The sequence below is a fragment of the Cyclospora cayetanensis genome, unplaced genomic scaffold, assembly GCF_002999335.1.
Source record: "Cyclospora cayetanensis isolate NF1_C8 unplaced genomic scaffold, CcayRef3 CcayRef3_contig_250, whole genome shotgun sequence".
Lineage (NCBI taxonomy): Eukaryota > Apicomplexa > Conoidasida > Eucoccidiorida > Eimeriidae > Cyclospora > Cyclospora cayetanensis.
In genome coordinates, this window is record NW_020312204.1 from 33,440 (window position 1) to 45,082 (window position 11,643).

The following is an 11,643-nucleotide window of genomic DNA, read 5'->3' on the forward strand; positions in this document are numbered from 1 at the left end:
GGCGTCACCGCCACTGGTTTGGCCGAAAAGCATTTGGGTCGGAGCGGCACCTAAGCAGCCAGAGAGTTGTGTAGGACAGGAGGACGGGGTCTTTTGCATGTTGAGGGGTCGCGAAAACACCTGCAGCCAACGGGTGCAGCCATCCATGCAGGAGCCTGGTAGGGTAAAGAAAGTCGTATCGTGGGGAGGCGTCCACGCAGGGGCTGCTTCAAATTCCAGACTGTGTGCATCATTGCGAGCAGGCAGTTTTGTCACAGCCATACGGGCCCTGCGTGCGCCTTGGAGATGATGTGGTCTCCGGGAATTGGCTCACGGATGAGCGCAAGTACAGGCAAAAAGTCTGCTTGCAGCTCGCGCAAACCAGCGAGCAGCCTCAGTCATTTTTTTCTTAAGCGTCAGTATCTAAGGAACTAACGCAGCAAACTGGTGTCGCACGCCCGCTTCTAGCGGTCTCAGCTACGCATCGATTCCTTGTACTGCATCTGTTATGTTGAACTAAGGACGGGACAGCATATACTAGTCGATCCTCCTGTTCTTTCGCGAATCTTATTGACTGCACAAGAGTATTCGCCAGAGACAAAATGACCCAATACTGTGTGCGTGTGCAGTAGATGCTTTGTACAATCAACTGCGAATGATCGGAGTACTTGAGGAGTGACGCTACGCGCACCCACACCGAGCCTGTCCCCCATGTCGCGGAGGAGCGCTCGCAGGGAAGGGAGGAGGAGCGTCTTTTGAGACATACTCAGAAAATTCAATAAAATTTGTGTGGAGTCCGGGTTGAAGTGTCTATCCATGGTGACCCTAGAAGAGGCGATACACTTGCGCGCAGTCAAGAGGACCCACGTCCACTGTCTTTGTAGAAAGTAAGTCCTGATGACAAACAGTCTTGACGCCCCTTCACAACGGCAGGTGTGGTCACTAAGAGAAAGAACATGGAAATTTCATGAGCTGTTTAACTTGCAAAGATGGTTTGATCCACTCATGCATGAGGAAGCCACTATCTGATGATACGGGGTGATTTTCTGATTGCTGTGAGAATGTCCAGATTATGCAATTACTAAGAGTCTTTAGTCCTTGCCTGGTGAATCGATATTGGCATTTTTTTCTCGCCCCAGAGTGAGCACTAACCGTTGGCCTTGCGACAGGAGGAGGAAGCCCGTGCGGCCTTATATATACACACATACAAATGCTCCCTTGGGATACAGGGCACTACAGTGGCTCTATACCCTATATGCCTGTCTCTTTGTGTAGCTGAGAAGCTATGGCCAGTAGGGCAAGTGACACGTCATGCTTTCTAAGAAGTGCTTGTGCTTTGTTGCGCTCTCTCGGTTTCATTGCCTTTAAAGGCACTTTGGCTTTGGGGCACCGCATATTGTTTATAGCCCTCTGCAGGTGTGCATCAGTTTAGATGCATCATTTTGGATGGTACTTATGCATGTTGCTTCGTGAGAGAGCTAGTTATTTGCTTGCTGCATCGCGCATAATCTAGACACACAGGAGCATGCAAGGGCCGAGCTGCTACCCGCTAAACCTGCGCATGTGCCGAGACGCTGTACAGGGCTGTCTCAGGCATAGCAAGCCGATGCCGAGCCTCTGCCAGAGTCGGCGCAACAAAGAGGCTGACAGGAAGAAGACGGGAGGGAGTGACGGCAAAAGCCGTGTAGGCAAGCTACTTGGACGAGGCCTCAGAAGCATTTGGGGCTAGAGATAGCTCAATAGGAGCATTTAAGAAGCAGCGCACGCGCTGGGAAAACAGCACAGCCACGCCATCCGACTTCGCCTACAGAGGGCAATCTCCCGCTTGGGCTTGAAGTCGACAGACCCCGGCGCAGCAGAAGAACCGTTTTGGAGGTTTTGAACACAGCATGCACCCGTAAAAAGGAATGTTTGCGATATATTTTTTAGTGTCTACTCTTTCAAGACTGGGGACTGCTGCACGAGCAGAACCTTCGATGCCGACCGACCAGCCCCCACCCACCACCACCCTCAACTGGTGTGTTCCACCGCGCCGCATTGTCTTCGTCTTCTTCTTGTGAAGAGCATCGAGTCTTTTCCGTAATTTCAAAAGCCAAAAATCAAATCTGAAATCCAACACTGGGGTCGTGTGCAGCTGCGTATTCAAGTGGACGCAACGGATGGGCGCTGCGGCAGGCTGCCATCTCCCTCTGGCTCGCCTGCCAATTGGAAGTCTCACCTCTGGCTGCTTTCCTCGGGCAGCATATGAAGTGACACTGCAGAGGACTGCGGCTTCTGGATAAGTGCGAGGCACGCTTCCTCCGCAGTTCCTTCGATTTCGCGGGGGTTGTGGGGTGTCTTCGTGTTTCGCGGCCATATTCTCCCTCCCCCGCTGAGTGTCTCGTTGTCTGCTTGCCGACTAAGACTGCCCCAGAGGCCTCTGCTGCTGCATGCGCGCGAAATGACTGCGGAGAGAGATACCTTCGCCCTGCAGTGGGAGGCCCCTAAGGGGGGGGAGATGGGCTGCATTCCGAAAGGCCTCTGTCCAGTCATGCGTTTTCCCGCTTCAAAGACACCTACAGAGCCAGCAGCGACTGCAGAGGGTGCAGCGGCACGTGCGGATGCGTTCAATGCGCACTTTTTCACGTTTGATAGGTCATCGACTATTGGAGTTCAGCGGCTGCTCCCGCTGCCTCCTTCTGAAGCAGCAGGCGCAGCTGCAGCGGTGAAGACTGAGAGCAGCACGCTCACCATTGCAGCAGCGGCTGCTGCTGATGGCGGTGTGACAGCCCTTGCAGCAGCAGAGGCTCAGGAGGCAAGTGCACCGCTGCAGCTCTTCGCAGGCCTTACCAACGGGCAGCTGTGGCATCTCGAAGTGAAGACGCAACTGCAGCACCCGCTGCGACTTGTTGCATCTTCCAAACAGCTTCTCTGCTGTCGGATGGCGGAGCCAGTGGACGTGGTGTGCTGCTACGTCCCCTCCGAAACAGCGCAGGAGGAGTCTGCGAAAGTCTCAGAAAGACTCCAAAACGGCAAGTGGCGGCTCATGGTGATCGTGCTGTACAGCGACGGCGTGAGCGTCACGGCATGGCCTGAAGACACACACGAGCAAACAAAAGAGCTTCCGTCAGTTGCTGCTGCATTCGTTGCTTGCCCTCATCTGCTCCCCCTTCCCTTACTTTGAACCTCCATGAGGGGGAGGCGGGAGGGAGAGGAGGGGACCGTTGTCTTGGGGAAAAGGGGGGTAAGCCTTCGAAGGGAGGCGCGCACACCGAAAAGCAGAGCTCTTCTGTCTTTTCTCTTTATTGTGAAATAATGCTTTTTTCAACTCTGCGCACAGGCCGGTAGAGGCAGGATCACGTCTTGCTGTGTCACCTCTTGGCCACCGAGTGGCTATCAGCACCACAAAGCGTCGCTTGGTGCTCCTCGAGCGATGCGGAAAGACATTTTCTGTGCTCAAGGATTTCACTCCCCTCAAACTCTGCGCTCCGGAGGAAGCCGCTGCTCAACCGTGCTGGTAAGTATATGTATCAGTGAATGTGTGTATGTATGAGTGTATGTGTGTGTGTATGTATGAGTGTATGTATGAGTGCATATGAGTCTGTATGTATGAGTGTATGTGTGTGTGTATATGTATGAGTGTGTGTGTGTGTATGTATGAGTCTCTATGAATGTGTGTATACGAGTGTGTATTTGTGTGTCTATGTATATGAGTGTCTATGTGTGAGTGTGTATGTGTGTGTTTACGGACACGTGTGTGTTTGTGTATGAGTATGCGTGTTGTATGTACGAGTGTGTATATATTGATATATTTATATATATGTATATTTCTGCGTGTGTTTAGCCGTTAGGCTATCTCGGGTTTGCCCCTCAGTGTGTTATTGCTTGTTTGTTCTGGCATGGCCGGAGAAGTTTTCCTCGCCGCGAACGTTTCCTTGAGGATCCCCTCAAAATCTGAATTTCCACACACTTGCGGCTCCAGGAGTGCTGTGTGATATTTTTGCTGCAGGCTTGGAGAGCAGGCGCTGTTGCTTCCAGGAGGTTCGCAGCTACGGCAGTGCAGCGTGAAGAGTGGCTGGGAGGTGATGGAGTTGCCCCCCTGTTTAGCTGCTGGCTTCGGTTTGCTGCAGCCGCTTGCATGCTTGACGGAGGAAGAAGCTTTGCGCAGTGTCGTTGGGGGGACAGACGTCTGCCCCCTGCTTTGCAGTGTTTCGAGAGAGGGGCGAATAGACGTCTGGTGCCTGCAGCGGGCGGAGCCACTCGTGACTGTGCAGGGTAAGAAAAATCGTTGTTGTTTCGCAGCTGCGAGCAAGAAACCCCCTGAAAACTCTCCTGCTGCCGTCTCCCAGAGCTTCGCTGCTGCTCCTTGCAGAGGAGCTCTTTAAGAAGCAGGCCTTCTTCTTGAGCCGCTGAGTGAGCCGCGGCGGAAAGACATTGAGGAGCGCGTCTACTTGTGTTCACGTACCCTTGTGTCTGCCGCTTGCATGCAGGCGCAGAAGACGGCAGGCTGACGGCCCTTTGCTCGCTGCTTTCTGCTTCAGAAGCTGCTGCTTCTGGTTTGCACGGTGTTATCGTGCTGCTGCGGGAAGACGGTTGCCTCGGTTATGTCTCTCTCAGGCGTGAGGCGCTACGACAGGCTGTGCAGAAGGCAGTGGAGATGTCTGCAGGAGTGGGTCGAAGCAGCGAGGCTGCAGGTTCAAGAGCTCAATCCGACGGCAAAGCAGCATCAGCTGCTGCGAGACGGCCAGAGGCAGAGCGAGGGGCAACTCAGAAGGCGGAGAGGCAGAAGAAAGGAAAGCGCAGAGCACCTGAAGTGTCAAGGGGTGATGAAGGTGAGGAAATGATACGGATGGGGAATAGCAGGGATAGCGGGGAGGGGAAGGAAGTGAGTGAGTGCAACTTGCGGCCGGTAAAGTTTGCCTTGGTTTCTTCTCGTTGTCGTGCGTGGACTGGCACTTTATGCAAAGCTTTAGCAGTGCAGCCACCTCTTGAGGAAGTTGGAAGACGCAAGTCATTAAGGGCTTGCGGGTTCGAGGGGGAGGGAGGGCTGTCTTTGACAGGCGTAACTCAACGTCTGATTGGAGCGAGGCAGGAAGGGGGGGATGGAGAAAGCAGGGGAGAAAGCAGGGGGATGGAGAAAGCAGGGGAGAAAGCAGGGGGATGGAGAAAGCAGAGGAGAAGGCAGGGGTATGGAGAAAGCAGAGGAGAAAGCAGGGGGATGGAGAAAGCAGGGGAGAAGGCAGGGGAGTGGAGAAAGTAGGAAAAGGGGTATGGAGAAAGCAGAGGAGAAGGCAGGAGGATGGAGAAAGTAGAGGAGACGGCAGGGGTATGGAGAAAGCAGAGGAGAAGGCAGGAGGATGGAGAAAGTAGAGGAGAAGGCAGGGGGATAAAGATTGTAGGAAAAGGGGTATGGAGAAAGTAGAGGAGAAGGCAGGGGTATGGAGAAAGTAGAGGAGACGGCAGGGGTATGGAGAAAGCAGAGGAGAAGGCAGGAGGATGGAGAAAGTAGAGGAGAAGGCAGGGGGATAAAGAAAGTAGGAGAAGGGGTATGGAGAAAGTAGAGGAGAAGGCAGGGGAATGGAGAAAGTAGGAAAAGGGGTATGGAGAAAGCAGAGGAGAAGGCAGGGGTATGGAGAAAGCAGAGGAGAAGGCAGGGGAATGGAGAAAGTAGAGGAGAAGGCAGGGGGATGAAGAAAGTAGGAAAAGGGGTATGGAGAAAGCAGAGGAGAAGGCAGGAGGATGGAGAAAGCGGGATGCCGGTGCTGGGGGGAGAAGGATATGAGTGCTGCCTTATGCGCCTGAAAAGGAGTTTTTAAAGGCCTTCATGAAAATATCGAGGCAGCGTTGCTCTTGGATGGCGCTGCAGTCTCTGAAAGACGAAGGCGTCGCCTTGCAGCCAGTGCTCTTGCCAGCCGCTGGTGTGCTTAGGCCTCCTCCTCTGCGAAGCGAGGGAGGTAGATAGATGGGAGGAAGGTAGATAGATGGATGGGAGGAAGGTAGATAGATGGATGGGAGGAAGGTAGATGGATGGATGGGAGGAAGGTAGATAGATGGATGGGAGGAAGGTAGATAGATGGATGGGAGGGAGGTAGATAGATGGATGGGAGGGAGGTAGATAGATGGATGGGAGGGAGGAAGGTGGATAGATTGCTGTCTGCTGTTTTCCCTGTGCGTGCCTTAGGCGAGGGCGTGGCTGCGACTTCAGTGGAGGCGTTCTTGAGCCGCGAGGCAGCGGAGAACTCTTCCGAAGAATCCGAAGAAGACGCTGAGGGGGAAGGCCTCTTTGACGAGATGGAAGCAGAAGAAACATGTCAGACAAGACACAAATAGAACCACCGAGGGAGAGGCGCAGTGGCTTGGCGGGAAAGGCGGAGGGGGGGGAGGAGGGCAAGCGCAGACAGACGCGCATGCGGGCAGATGTATATATGTGGTCCCCCTCCCTGACGTAGCCTCGGCTTAAAAATATATCCGTTTTGTCTGGCAATTGCTATGTGTGGGCCTTGACAACTGTGTGTGTCTTCGTGCGCCTGTGCAAGTGACGGCTGTCTTGGCGATAAATTTTAATCGAGGGGTCTAAAGGATCGCTCTTTCTTTCTCTTCCTTTCTCTGTCTTTCTCTGTCTCTCTCTGTCTCTGTCTCTCTCTTTCTTTTTCTTTCCCTTTCTTTCTCTTTATCTTTCTATCTCTTTCTCTTTCTCTATTTCTTTTTCTCTTTCTTTTACTTTCTTTCTCTTTCTGTAATGCTGCGAGGATGTGCTGCACGCTGCAGAGTGCCTTTTGGGTGTACAGCGCGTGTGCGTAGAGAAGCCTTGTGCTTTGAGGCACCTGATATGGCGGGAGAAGGGGACTTATTGCAAGGGGGGGCCTGCTGAGTGGACACGAGGGGGTTCTTTCTTGTGCTGCGTATATGTCATGTGCCGCTGCAGCTCCCGTGAAGGACCGAAAGGCGGGGAGAAGATACCGTCAGACATCTCTACGGGCAAACGACAGCGCTAGCAGCAGTGATGAATCGGAAGTGCCTGGCAGACGTTCGATGGAGTTGCCTTTCGCAGAGGAGGATGCCGATGCTGCTTTCGCCCCAAGTGTGAGAGACGTGCAAGCACAGCTGCGAGAGATGCAGGCGTTGCTCAGTGCGCTCACGAAGAAGCAGCAGGAAGTCAGACAGCCTTTCTTGCACCCGGGGGGAGGACCCCAACCAGCAGACGCAGGCAAACCCTGGTGAGAGCAACGCTGAGACAGCCACGCATGCAACAAATAAATTGCGAATGGACGGCAAGGCTTCCGTGTATGCACGAGCCACACCTCTATGCGGGTGTACAAAAAACATGCGTGCTTGTGAGTGTTTTCCATCGTGATGAAGCATCGCGCCTTCTCGGGAGTATTGAGGGTGTGTCTCTCTGTTTTTTTGCGGCTAAAATATCTCATCTGGAAGAACCCCTGGCCTTGCTGCGCTCCAGCTGCCTGCATACGCAGTCTTCTTGGAGCCGCTGTGCATGCAAGCGCCTCACTCCTCAACCCTTCTTCCTCTGTTCTGCTTCTTGGCAGGTGTCTTTACTGGACGCAACACGGCCATATAACGAAGACACTTACTGCAGACAACTCGATCCTCGATATCTTCAACTTCGCGCAGGGAGCTGCCGCCGAGGGAACGGCTCACAGAAAGCTCGCAGATCTGCAGAATGCCTTCACGGCTGCTCTGTGTGAGGCTTCCCCTCTTTCCCTCCGGGCAGTTACCAGGCCCTATCAATGCATGCTGCTCTAGTCTCGTGCAACCGTGTGCAGCATTTTTAGACGGTGCTTGCCAAGCACGAATCGGTAGGAAGGGAGACGTGCAGTGCGCGCGTCTCAAGAGAAGGCCGCCAATAGCCATCCCGTGCTGATGACACACACACACGCACACACACACACACACACACACACACACACACACACACACACACACACACACACCAGTCAGCAAGCCCTGCCTTTGGGCTTGAAGGAGATCTACGCATATCTGTTTTGTATGGTCTGCGTTAGGGAGTGTGAAAAGGTAAATGGGTGTGTATTTGTGTGCATGTGTATGTGTGTATGTATGTGTGTTTGTGTGGGTGTATGTGTGTCTAGATGTCTGTCTGGATATCTCTGTATAGCTCTCTGTATGATGCGTGTGTGTATGTGTGCATGTGTCTTCTTGCGCTCATGCCCGCATACTCTCGGATGAGGCGTTTTCTGAATTGTTTTTCCTTCAGGCAGGGCTGGTGTTCTCCTCGCGGCCTCTGGAGCCTCACATAGTGTCATGGAGTTTCGGTGAGCGGCGCTTTTTTCCAGCATTAGGTAGAGCTATTCCTGTCTCTTGACTGGGCCTGTTGGGAGGGGATGCAAGGTTTTGAGCGGAGGGGGCAATGGGAAGTCCAAATCGTTTTTCGCATCGGTATTTCCTGCTCAGAAACCTACTTCATGAGGGGCGGTACACTTCAAGAGTCAGAGACATAAACACGCATGCGCTTCCGAGAAAAATTCAGATGCGGCGTGTGTGTGTGGCTCAAGCGGCCAGACTTCTACCTGGGGTGTGTGTGTCTCTGTCTCTCTGTCCGACTGCCTCGCCATGGGTGCCCTTTGGTCTTGTGCTTTCGTCTCTATCTGCAGCTCCTTCTTGGATGCAGGTTCTTGGGTGAAACACTTCCCCGAGGGGGAGAAAATCCTGGGAGTTGCCGCAGGGGATGCCTTCGTGGCTGCAATCACAGATGCTAAGTAGGCAGGCTCGAGCTTTGCGCCCTTCGCCATAGTGTGTTTGCTTCCAGCCTGAAGAAGTTTCAATGAGGGGGGAAGGGGGAGGAAGAAAGCGTCTCGGAAAAAATACTGTTCTAGGCCGCTCTTGTGACTTGCAGAGGTAGCAGAGAGGCTCCAGAAAGGCCTCCTAAAGCGTATACTTGCTACTGGCTAGTGTTGCACTGCTGTTGCTGCCAGGGCATCTGTGTGCTGCATGCAAAACAGAAATCACAGCCAAGCAGCTTGCTCTAATAACCTACCTACCTGCGTGCCTACCTACCTACCTACCTACCTGCATGCCTGCGTGCCCTCGCGGAGTATACGTGTTGTTTAGGGGGGTTTGGTGGGTGCTGCGTGTGTGCGTCGCTAGGAGCTTGCGTATTTTTACTCTTGGAGGGACGCTGCTCTACACGGCGGATGTTTTTGGCCGGCCGGTGTCTCTCTGCGCTTCCCAGCAGTTGCTCGTTGTTTTGACGCAAACTGGATGCAGCGAGGGAGCTCTACAGCTGCACTGTTCGCTGATACACGTACATCCCATCCCAGTTTGGCCTGAAGCGCACTTCAAGCTGCCTATTTCTGTCTTCAAAAGAAGGCTTGCAGCTCCACCCGCCGCTGCTGCTTCCATGCCCGAAGTGGATATCCTCCACGAAGGTCAGGCACGCGTTTTTGCGTAGCCTTCAAGGCAGCGTTTTCAGCGATGATTTTCAGGCTGCCGTTAACAGAAAGGGCAGGCGGAAAGGGCAGGCCTTACTGGGGGGGAGATGCTGCTCTTCTCTTTTTTCGCTTTCACATGCAGACAACACGTGCATGCGACCCCTCGGCGTCAAGCACGCACAGATGTGCAATAGAGTGCATGCAGAGGGGTCTACGTTTGTGATTCCGTTTGAGTCATCCGTGCATGTACGTAGGTATGCATGAATGGGGCAAGTACATCTATCTGTACATGTGGGGGGGGATGTATTAGGTGTGCATAGAATATGGACATGTCTCTGTCTGTACATGCGTGTAAGGTTGTTGTGCAGGCACATGGATGGGGAAGTACATATATGACTGTATCTGTGTGTATATGTGCGTATATATGTGTATATGGACATCGCTGTAGACCTATGTGGGCATTTGTTTGTGCCAAGATTGCGGTTTTAAAAATGTCATTGTGTACTCACCTTCTCTTATGGCGATTTTTTCTCTGACGGCAATTTGGAATGTTGTTGGAATTTCCTATTTGGCGTTTCCCGAGTTTCGGCGTGCCCTTGTTGTACGTGCATGCAGGTTTCTTTGACGTGGAGGCTCCCTTAGACTGGATTGGTGTTTCTCCTGGGGGCATGCCTGCAGTCAAGGATACCTCTGGTGAGCTGCATATGCAGTGTTTGGTGGTATGACTATGATTGGCGATTGAAAGCCACGTCGTGTAGAGCCGCGAATGACAAGTGTGTTGCTGTCTGTCTGTCTGTTTCTCTGTCTGGGTGTTGTCGAGTGGGGCAGAGCACGAGCAGTCTGCGTGTAGTTTCGACTGCATTTCTTCTGGCATGAAGCTTTCTAAGGCCGATCAGCGGCGTAATCTGCCTTCTGCGAAATACGATGTTGGCCCCTCTGCAGGTGTTGTAAGGGGCCTGCTGCCAGTTGCTTGCTGCCCGAGCAGTGGCAGCGGCACTGGATACGCGTTTAAGTGGGTGAAAGTGTGTTCTCTGGAGGACGCATGCATCTCGGCGGCTCTGCATCCAGTGGTTATTGACGAAACGAAGGTTTGTCGAAAACCCCGCAGCGACTGCGGAGTGCATGCGAACTGACGGGGTTGTGTGTGGCTTGATTAGGGCTGGGAAAGCCTCTGCTGCCTGCGAGCGATGGTGGATGTCAGTATATATATATATATGTATATATATATATCTTGTGAGGCTTCTGTGAACCCGCAGGGAGAGCTGGGTGTGATTCGTTTGAAAACGGAGGAGAGTGTAAACTCGAAGTTTCCTGACTGCTCTGTGGCGGAGCCGCTTTTTGGCTACACGTTGGAGCCTCTTCCCCTGCGCATTCCCTCGCCAGATCTTTGGCCTTTCCCCCGCTGGCAGCGATTGCTTCGTCAAGACAGAAATCTGAAGGGGGTTGGCAGCGATGGGGGGGGCGATGCGGCTTTGGTGCCTTGGCCTCAGTATGACGAGTTGCGCGTGCAGCAGGAGCTAGCCATAAGACAGCTCAATCATGTGGTTAGTATTTGCGTCGGTGCTGCTGCGGGGGGGCCGGAGAAAGAGGAGGCCGAAGCCAGAGAAGCTCACAGGAAGCTGCAGCTCCTTTCTAAAAGGCATGACAAGTTCTGCCTGAGGGGCTTTGCCAAGTGCAGTGACGATAAAAGGGTGAGAGACCACTGCGTGTGCGCGTGGATGCTGCCTTAAAGAGGCCAGCGCCAAGTTGGCATGCATATGGTGTGTGATGGCCTTCTTTTTTGTCGCCTTTTGGTGTTTCGTGTGCCCTTCTTTGTAGACATATGGGGGGGTAGAAAAAAGGAAATCGCTCAAAGAGTGCTGTTCGGCTGCACAAGTCGGATCGGCGAAGGGGGGTAGGGATACGTGAGGCGCAGACTGGCAAAATAGCTCCTGCCTGGCCTTGAGCTGGAGTAGAAATTGTAGACTTTTTCTTCCCTTGCCACGCCTCTCATAAACCCTTCCCATTCTGCTGCAGCAGCAACCGCACGCTTCGGCCTTGTGAAGGGGCCGTCTTAGTGTGATATACACGCTGCAACCTTCCCACGTTGGAAGGCAGGAGAAGCATGCGGCGGCTCAGACTGTAGCGAGAGAGAGGGAGAGAGAGAGAGAGAGAGAGAGAGAGAGAGAGAGAGAGTGAGAGAGAGAGAGAGCAGGAGAGCAGACAGGTGAAAACACGGCGCGAAAGGGCACGATCAGGTGGTTTGTAGTTGGATTTATAAAAAGAGTTGTTTTTTTATTTT

The 11,643-nt window shown here is 53.2% G+C and overlaps 1 protein-coding gene across 1 annotated transcript; it reads left to right on the forward strand.

Annotated features, from left to right (window-relative positions):
- The first annotated feature begins 2,419 nt into the window (after nucleotides 1-2,419).
- LOC34619533 lies at nucleotides 2,420-11,270 on the forward strand. Its single transcript, XM_026338349.1, is given in 14 exon segments — nucleotides 2,420-3,084; nucleotides 3,299-3,475; nucleotides 3,810-3,819; nucleotides 3,968-4,220; nucleotides 4,500-5,018; nucleotides 6,140-6,268; nucleotides 6,884-7,175; nucleotides 7,503-7,723; nucleotides 8,162-8,246; nucleotides 8,586-8,690; nucleotides 9,079-9,359; nucleotides 10,305-10,450; nucleotides 10,619-11,053; nucleotides 11,181-11,270. Coding segments are annotated over 14 exon segments (3,408 nt in total).
- The last annotated feature ends 373 nt before the right edge of the window (nucleotides 11,271-11,643 follow it).